The 10385-nt window shown below is 35.1% G+C and overlaps 1 protein-coding gene across 2 annotated transcripts in view; it reads left to right on the forward strand.

Annotated features, from left to right (window-relative positions):
* Positions 1-10385, forward strand: part of TNPO1 (transportin 1) — a 54934-nt gene that overhangs the window by 849 nt on the left and 43700 nt on the right. For both annotated transcript variants that reach the window (XM_005858010.2, XM_005858011.2), the window contains exons 3-5: positions 1928-2003; positions 7377-7526; positions 9405-9511. In XM_005858010.2, the coding sequence (XP_005858072.1) occupies positions 1928-2003; positions 7377-7526; positions 9405-9511 (333 nt within the window). The remainder of the gene's footprint in view (positions 1-1927; positions 2004-7376; positions 7527-9404; positions 9512-10385) is intronic.

Genomic DNA, 10385 nt, shown 5'->3' on the forward strand with positions numbered 1-10385 from the left:
GTGGGGCCAGCCATGGGGTGGAGCTGGCGCGGGGTTTGAACTGCCGCCGTTTGGGGCCTGGGGTTACTTCCCGGCCCTTGGCCCGAGAGGGTGGGAGGCGTAGACGTGGGGGCTTTCAGACCTGCCCCTGGGCTGTTCGTGCCAGCACCTGTTGCTGGCTCCCAAATGAGATTTTCTTTTTAAATCTTTGGCTCAAGGATGCCTGTTCAATTATCCGAGCCTTTATGGAGTTAGCTGGTGTAGCGGTCCTGTTGCTAGAGGCGGAAAGGATTAGAGAAGAAGCAAAACCTGCCATGTGTGCTCAGTAGTGCCCTAAACTGTGGGCCACGGTGAATTCTAATTGGAGCCAATAAAGGAAACAAATTCACTCACCTGATCATAAGTAAACTTTTTATCTGTTATTTTAAGACCAAAGAAGTTAATTTTTAAAAAAACTTGTCTATTTTTGCCAAAAAGCCTCTTGATGTTTATTGTTAATAAGCAGCAAAATTTACTAAATATGGAGTTTGGTAAGTAAGCTCCTTTAGTGTAGTTTGGGCTTAATTAAATTTAAAACAGTAAAGGAAATGTGTGTGTGTGTGTGTGTGTGTGTGTGTGTATACAATTACATCAAAAGAAAGCACCATAAGTTTCAAGGAAGTACTGCATTGCTGTAACTTCAAATCTTAGCTTCTTGGTTAATGTGCTGCTCATTTAAAAATGGAAGTCTTCTTGAGTGTTTTTTTTTTTTTAAGCCATTTTGTTTGAATACTGTTAATACCAAGGGAAGAATAGTAGTTTTGGGGTTTGTTGGAGCTTGTATCCTAAACCCTATTATGGCTTAAGTTAGCCAAGCCCTAAACCACATTGTAATTTCTAATATAGCACTGAATATCATACTTTAATACGTATTTATTAAATACCTTTTATATGCCTGGTATTGTACTTGGGCTAACAAAATGATGAACTTGTTCTTTTGTGTCTCTTTAGGAAAGGATGTATCAATGTTTTTGTTCTTTTTTTTTTTTTGTATAAGCTTGAGAGCTTTTTGAAAGGTCATTGTAATAATAGTATGTATAGATAGTGGCAGTTGTAAGAAAGTAAACCTTGTCAGGAAATATTTATGAAAAATTACTAGCCTATCAATATGCTCTTAGTCCTGGCCATTCACTAAGAAACGAAGTCAATAGGTTTTTCTTGGACAAATAAAGTAGTCAGTCACACCTTGGAATTTTTCTAGATAGTGATTTTGCTAGTTTTACATTTTGACCACTAAATATTGAGGGTATTCCACTATGTAATAAATAGATAATACAGTGTACCTTGAGTTTGTATCATGTATTTAATTTTTTAATAAAGTTAGGTCCATTGAGTAAAAACACGAATATTTCTGTCTATTAAAACACAATTAAAGATGTTAGTAAAAAGCATAATAGAGATTAAGAGGGCTTGAAGACAAAACTGTTATGTCATTGTTGACTGCCAACAGAATAGAATACCTGCATATTTGTACCACTGAAAATGTTAGATCCTGGAGGTGGTAAACAATTATAGCACTATTGCAGTGTAGTAATTTCATAACACTGACTTTATTTTATGTAATAAAATTGGAATGTAGGCTTGTGCATAAATGACATTTAATCTTAATGTTTGAACTCTGAAAAACAAATGAGTAATAAAAGCACTTTTTAAGTTAAAAATATCCTTAGTTGGGATTTTTAAAGTTCAAAGAAATTCTGTTTTGAAAAATAATTTTGCGATTTTCAGGATGCCGAAGATGGAACTTGGCTTATGCTGTATTGGGTATAATTGATATAAAATATTAAGTTTAATATTTCAGCCAAGGCTAAAAATACCACAAAAAGGAATTCTTGATTTTACATTAAAAATATTTAATTTTTTTTCTTAGATTACATTGAGAAGTTTCCTTAACTACTGTTTGTTCTAGAAACTGGAACAACTCAATCAATATCCAGATTTTAACAACTACCTGATTTTTGTTCTGACAAAATTAAAATCTGAAGGTAAGTAGGGTCTGTGTTAAAACTACAAAAAATGTCTGTAGGGCCTGTTAAAATATACTGGGAATTATTCATTTCAAAGGATTTCCTTTTGTAGTAACCACCTGCTTTAGAGATGTGAAATAAGCAAAGAGATTTGAGTTAGTATACTACTCTAAGCATTTAGATGCTTATTAGTAAGCATTCACTTGTTAATTGAATGGTTTTATGACAAATTCCCTCATTCTTTGCAAATGAAAGGAGTGTTGCAAAGTCTACTTTGGGATTTTGCTTCAGTCCTTGTATAAGAATGGCATAAAGATTTATTCTTTATTTTAATACACAGAATGAATACAGGATTTACTAATTAATTTAATATATGTGTGTTTATAGAAAACAGTTGAAAGTACATATAACCAAAATGAAAAATCACTTATAATCCCATCACCCAGAGATAAGTAATTAATCTCTTGATTAATTCTGCCCTCTCTACCCTCTTTTATTTATTTAAATAAATTTTATTGATTTTTTACAGAGAGGAAGGGAGAGGGATAGAGAGTTAGAAACAGCGATGAGAGAGAAACATCGATCAGCTGCCTCCTGCACACCCCGTACTGGGGATGTGCCCGCAACCAAGGTACATGCCCTTGACCGGAATCGAACCTGGGACCCTTCAGTCTGCAGGCCGACGCTCTATCCATTGAGCCAAACCGGTTAGGGCTCTCTACCCTCTTTTAGATGGTTATACACTATTTTAAAAGTTTAATGAAAAAAAATGGGAACATATTACTTGTAGACACTTGTAACTTTTTAAAACCTTATAACATTATACATTAAATTAGTTTACTAACTATTCTTCTATAAATCTTAAATTTAAATTACTTCTGTGACAATTTAAAGCCTGAAAACTTGTATGATTTTAAAATGACAGTCATTTGATTTTTTTTTTTAATATACTTCTTTGCCAGGTATTTTGTAGGCTCGGAGGCAATAGAAGTGAGCAAAATAAGCAAGAATATCTGCCCTTACAGAGATTACCTTGTAGTGAGAGGTGTTCATAGAGTTCTTTGAATTGTGTATGCCCTTCTTGGAACATTGTCAGATACAAAAAGCACTCAGATATGTATTAACCTGTAAATGAAAGTACTGTAATATCCTGTTCAGTGATTAGTGTTTCAGAAGCCATAGTGCAGGAAGACAATGCATTTGGAGTTAGGAAATAAGTCTCAGACTTGGAGACACATTTACCTCTTTTTTCAGCTATAAAATGCCTGTGTTAGACTACCAGACCATCTGCAAGGTATGAGCTCCAAGCTCTAGTCGGTTAATGGCCTTAGTGCATAGTAAAATCTCACTAATAAATTGTATTCAGATTTTAATAATCCACATACAGTAGAGTGAATTATTTTTGAATAATCTAAATGGTAAGGGTTTTAATTTGATTGAGGAATGTAATAGAAGCTTCAAAACTTTCTAAACCTACATTTTAAGAAACTAGAAATTCGATCAGCATATCTTTAACATAAATTAATATTCCTAGCTTGATAAGTGTACTTATGATATTTGGCGGGGGGAGGGGGAGGTTAATCCTTACCCGAGGATATTTTTACCCCCGTTGATGTTTAGAAAAGAGTGGATGGGAAGAGGGGTGCAGAGAGAGGGGGAGAGAGAGACATAGATGTGAGATATATCAGGCCTGCAACCCAGGTACATGCCCTTGACTGCGAATCAAACCCTGTTTGGTCTGCAAGCTAATGCTCTAACCACTGAGAAAACTGGTCAGGGTGATACATTGTTTTGGTTTTTTAAAATTTCTGTATTGTTTAAAGTATTATATATGTCTCCTTTCCCCCCCCATTGAATACATTGTTTCTTAATAAAGTATATTTTCTCTGTATACTACAGTAGTTGGTAATTAAATCAATGCTATTTCTTTTTGTTTTGTTTTATTTTTTCCTAAGCCTTTATATCGGGCATTTTCTTTTTTTTTTTTTTTATTGATTTCAGAGAAAAGAGGGAGAGATAGAAACTTCAATAATGAGAGAGAATCATTGATCAGCTACCTCCTGCATGCCCCCCACTGGGGATCGAGCCAGCCGCAACCCAGGCGTATGCCTTTACCGGAATCTAACCCAGGACCCTTCGGTCCTCAGGCCAACACTCATCCATTGAGCCAAACCAGCTAGGGCAATGCTATTTGTTTTTAAAAGAACTTAGTAAGTGAATATTTCTAAACTGTGATTCACTTGGGAATTTTAAGCTTGTTTCACCAAGCTTTCTACACTGTCATGTCCTCATCCTAAATTCCAAATATTTAGATGGTTAAAATATTATACCCTTTCTCAAAGCTTTCTTGGTGTATAAAGGTACATCAGAAGTATTTGAAAAAGCAGACAATCTCATTCAAGTAGCAGGAGAAGTTGGTGTAACTGCCTTCAAAAAGACCTATTAGTTACAAAACCACAAAATGTTGGAAGGGATTTTATTCAGGTTTTCCAGACACTAAAATGTATTTCTTGCCTTGGCCGTGTAGCCCAGTTGGTTAGAGCATCATCCCAATATGCCAAGGTTGCAGGTTTGATCCCCGGTCAGGGCACATACTAAGAATCAACCAATGAATGCATGGATAAGTGTAACAACAAATTGATATAGTTGATGTTTCTGTGTGTGTGTATGTATTTGTTTACACTGAATTGTGGAGTAAAAGTTTAAATCTGGAAGAGACCTCAGAAATGAGCTCATCTAAATCCCTCACTTTACAGATGAGCAAAATGAGGCCAAGTGAAGTAAAGTCTTACTTTTTTTAATAAAAGGCAATGGTGGCTTTATTAAGTGGGTTTTGGACAGAGGATATTTTTCATTTTAATTAAAAATATTTTAAATCATTTCACTTTATATTTATTGAAACCCTTCATCTTGTAACCTTTATTGTAAAAACAATATAGTGGTCCTAGTCGGTTTGGCTCAGTGGGCAAAGCATCGGCCTGTGGATTGAAGGGTCCCAGATTCAATTGCGGTCAAGAGCACCTACCTCAGCTGCAGGCTTGAATCCCCAGCCTTGGTTAGGGCGTGTCCAGGAGGCAACCAATCAATGTCTCTCTCACACTGATGTTTCTCTCTCCCCCTCCCTTTCACCCTTTCTGAAAACCAATAGAAAAATATCCATGGGTGAGGATTAACACAAAAAAAACCAAAACAACATAGTGTATTTCTTGTAAATAAATACACATGCCATTTAAAATAAAATTATATTACTGAACTAATGGGCTAACTTAAGACAAAAACGTTTGTTGCTTGAGGAAGTTAAATATTTGGCTATTTATGACAGTTTTAAATTTTGAAAAGAAGTTAGAACTTTTCCTTTTAAAAAAATGTTTTTATCGATTTTTTTTGTTTTCTTTTTTTTTTTTGGCCTGGGGAGGGGGGGGGGGGGGGGGGGATAAGGGAAGGGAAAAGGCATGGGTGTGCTGGTAGGGGGGGAGCCTATCAATTTTTTTGTCGTTTTAAGAGAGAAAGGAAGGAAGAGAGATAGAGATAAATACATCGGTGAGAGAGAAACATCATCAGTTGGCTTCTTCTGCATGCCCCCTACTGGGGATAGAGCCCGCAACCCGGACAGTGTTCTGACCGAACCAGTGACCTCTTGGTTTATGGGTCAACGCTCAACCAGTGAGCCACACTGAACGGGCTTTTCTTTCATTTTAATCTACTTATTGGAATGAGTTGTAATTGAAACTAGAAAGAAGATTTTATTTATTTTTCTCTCATTTTTTGAATTTCTTTTTATTTTTCACAAAGTAATGTACAAGTTTAAAAATCAAATAGCACAGATGTTAACAGAAAAAGGAAAGTTTCCTGTCCAATTTCTCCTGATTTTTGCTTCCCATAGTCAAAATTTTCAATTCATTTTTAAATCTTATAACTGTTTCTATCGGTATTGACCTCCACATTGACTTTATAAAAATGTTTATTCTACTCTCAAGACTTTTTCATTTTAAACATTATACATTGACCACCTTACTATGGATGATGAGACTACAGCTCTTTTCTCATCCTACCTTCAACCCTATCCTCCTAGTATAATTACATCACAACTTTGGGTTAAATAATGGAAAGAAGATTTTAAATGGTGATATAAAATGTCTGGCTATATTGCTTGGTGGCCTGAGAGGGGTTTATGTGCAAAGAAACTTTGCCATCTTTTTGCCTCTCTATGTGTTTTACCCTTGACGATTTCAGTGCCAGTCAGATTTTAGGAGCGTACTACTAATTAGAACAAGCTCGGGTATTTATTTTTTAATAAGGTATGTGAAATAGTAGTGCTGTAAAAGCATATTCTGTTCAACATAGCAGCTCTTCATGTCTTCTAGCTCTTTGAGGAGAGTGAAACTACGAAGTGCATCAAGTGTAGGCTCTGGAGGCAGACCCCTGAGGTTGATATTTTGGCTTCCCCACTTAGCTCTGTGTGACTTTGGCAAAGGCCTCAGTTTCTTCAGTAGTGCAGTGGGAATAATTACCATCTCATGAGGTTGTGAGGATTAAATGCAAACTACTTGCAAAGCACTTAGTGGTGTTTAGTACCTGATACACATTCAGAAGATGTTAACTATTGCTAATATTTTTGATGCTGGTGCCAATTGGTAACATCAGTTATAGTCTGCAGGTATTAAATTGCTTCTTGAACATTTAACACCACCTATGGATTAAATGTTTTTTAAAAAGTAAATTCTGTTTTTAAGAAAACTTATGGAAATTTTAAACTTGTTTTACTCCCCCCTCCCTTTTTTTTTTTTTTAGCTCAGAGGCAAGTGAAAAACATGGTATAAATGAACGACAATTATTTGTATGTGAAGGTGACCCCATATATTCTTTGTCCACTTGATTTTTAATGAGATACTTTTAGTAACTAATACTTTCAGATCTGTAATTTGATGTTTATATCAGGTTTCAATAAAGCTTGAATACAGTGGTCATATATAAACTAAATTAACTCTTAAACTAAATTAATGGTTCTCAACCCAGTGCAATTCCTCTCCCTCAATTTCTCCCAGAATTTGACATTAACTGGAAACATTTTTGGTTGTCACAACTTGGAGAATTGATACTGGCATCTATGGCCAGTGATACCGCTGACCATCTTATAATGCACAGAACAGCACCCCACAACAAAGAATTATTTGGCCCAAAATGTCAATAGTGCCAAGGTTGAGAAACCCTGAACTATAAAATCATGGAGCTAATCTTTTGAAATCATTTATGATATTTTTTCCTGGTTATAGCAAAATTATTGAAATATAATCAGTTTTTGAATGTAAATATTTTTAAAGTTACTGTTCTTGATAACATTTTAAAATGAAAATGACTTTAAAACTCAGTACTGTTGTTATTTTACTACAGATGAACCCACACGATCATTGAGTGGTCTCATTTTGAAGAATAATGTGAAAGCTCATTTTCAGAACTTCCCAAATGGTGTAACAGACTTTATTAAAAGCGAATGTCTAAACAATATTGGTGACTCCTCTCCTCTGATTAGAGCCACCGTAGGTAAGTTATGTTAAAATTTTGCTTATCTTGTTTGTAACTGGGTTGTTTTTTGATATGATACACCATTTTCATAGGCATTTCATCCGTTTCAAGTTAAATTGTGATGGGGAAATTTTTCATTGCTACTCTTAAATGCTTTAGATATGTTTATGGTTGCAATAAAAGCTCTCTTGTCCAGTGAGACCCAAGGGTCCCTGGTAGTTGCTTAATCAAAGTTGGTGAAAATGGGGCATTAATAAGTGATAATAATTTAGGACCACTGCCTTTTCTTGGAGTTGGTTTGTGATTTTATTATTTCAGTCAACATCCTTTAATGTGTTTATACACTTGTGGGAAATTTTCTATAGAATTAGTGCATAGGAGTGGCATGACTGGGTCAAAGTGTGCTGTTTAAACAGTTAAAATTTAATAGGTATTGCTGAGCACACCAAATTTTATTCCCATCTTTTTGTACACAGAAAATTAAAATGTTTCACTTTTTGCAACTGTGTTAGGCATTAGAAGACTTTTCAGTAGTGGATGAGATTATATGGAGCCAGATAAATTTGAATTTCAAATTTCAACATTCTTCAATCTCTCCTAGCAGAAGTAATGGATGTTAGCGGTCTATTAGTGCCAGGGTGTTACTTATGTTTATTTTTTTATCATTGCTTGTTTTAAGGCAGCTTGGTTTCATTTAGGCAGATCTAGAGCTTTCTCTTTTTCTCAGTTCTTCTATATTTTTAACTTTGGGAAAGAATAATTGGCAGAAGGTACAGACCTACTATTAGTCTTGCCGCTTTTTTGTCTTACTACAAATTTATTTTATAGTAAGGCTGATATCTTTAAAATGCTACCCATATATTAACCCTTACCACATAATTTAAAATTTTTTAGCTAAGAATACATATTGACTAACTTTACATTTTGTAACTCTTTACCATTAGGAGCAGCCTTCTCAAGACTAATGGTAGAAAATTTAAAAAGAATTCAAACACTCAAACAATGGAATTTGCTATTTCGTAGTAATCGTTAAGCATTTACTGTATGCCAAGCATTTTGTGTGCATATCTCACTGAATTCTCAAAATAACTATTAAAAAGAGCACTTCTAAAAAATTTTTATAAATTAGTATTTTGAAGCTTAGAGTACCTATAATTTGCCTATCAGAGTTTATACTCTTATTAAATAAAAGCATCTATAATTGGCAAGTATATAACTTTGTTACTAATATAAGATTTACTAAGGCAGAGGAAAGATTAACACAAACTTTTTGTTACATATATGTGTAACTATCACAAATAAGCTACACTACACAGTTGAAATAATCCAGAGTGGCATTGTGAGTATGTGCCACTCAATTCTCCCAAATCAGCTTCCCAGTGATTCATCCTTGATCCAGTAAGTGGGAAACTTTCTATTTTCTCTCTTCATATCTACGTCCCTCCATGGCTGTGATCCTAGGTTAAGCTGGGGAGTTAATAGCTTCTTGATGTATTTTTATTTGAATGTAACAGACTCATACTCCTCACCCAGTAATACATGATACTAACATTTTTGTACATATTTTATTCTTTTGTAATTTCTATAAAAGTGATTTTAATTAGTGGAACTATTCTTGGAGAAGAGCAAGTTGTAGTCTTCTGTACAGATACTTGTTAAAAATAAAAAAGAGGGTAAAGTGTTAAAAAAAACAGGTTAGAAACAGATCTGATTTATGCTGTGGTGATATGAGGATTCTTGATGAATGTTATTTAGATGGTTTGGAAGTCTTAGGCTGATTTGGGGCATTTAGTAAGTGGGGATGGGGGGATTGCACATGTTTGTGTGCAGTTGTTCACATGACAATATCTAACATAATGCAGTCAGATTTCCTAAAAGTGTGTGTTTTCTTTCAAGGTATTTTGATTACAACCATAGCCTCCAAGGGAGAATTGCAGAATTGGCCTGACCTCTTACCAAAACTCTGTAGCTTACTGGATTCTGAAGATTACAACACTTGTGAGGTAAAAATACTTGCTTTATCATATAATTTTTCTTGTGCTACTGTATACTAAAAAACCTTTGAAATTTTTTCTCTGGAATTATTTCAAAACTTAAAAACCTAAAATTACCTTTGTGTTTTACATTAGTGATCACTTCTTACTGTTTCTATAAAGACTAAGTTTTAAAACATCTTTACTATATTTCCTACAAAGAAATATCTCCCATTTTTGCATTTGAAAACTTTCCTTGGTTATATGTATATCTCTATAATAAATAGCCATTGTCAAGCTTAATCAGTTCAGGTGGTATTTTTTGAAGATAGACTTAAAATTGACTAAATTCCCAGACCATGAGTATTTTTTCAGCTTCTCTAAATTGTTTTTGTGCCTCTTACTGTATGACATGTCTACAGTTTTAATCATGCATTGATTGTAGTATCTCATTGTTTGCCACTGATCAGATCAGTAGCAACCTTTTCATTTGGGAAGGTAAAGGAGTTTGGATTTCCTCTACAATTTCTCACTGTTAATGAGTACTTTAAGACTCTCTCATTAACTGGGCTCCAGTTTAGGTAGAAATCTGTTTTAAATGGAAACCGTTATAGGTGTTTTGCGTAAGGCAATGACCCATCTTCCTCTCAAACAAGAGCATGGCTGGGCAGGGCAGGCACAGGAATAACCTAACATTAAAAATCAGGAGGTCGCCCTAACCGGTTTGGTTCAGTGGATAGAGCGTCGGCCTGTGGACTGAAGGGTCCCGGGTTCGATTCCGGTCAAGGGCATGTACCTTGGTTGCGGGCACATCCCCAGTGGGGGGTGTGCAGGAGGCAGCTGATTGATGTTTGTCTCTCATCGATGTTTCTAACACTCTATCCCTCTCCCTTCCTCTCTGTAA

Source organism: Myotis brandtii, unplaced genomic scaffold (genome assembly GCF_000412655.1).
Source record: "Myotis brandtii unplaced genomic scaffold, ASM41265v1 scaffold115, whole genome shotgun sequence".
NCBI lineage: Eukaryota > Metazoa > Chordata > Mammalia > Chiroptera > Vespertilionidae > Myotis > Myotis brandtii.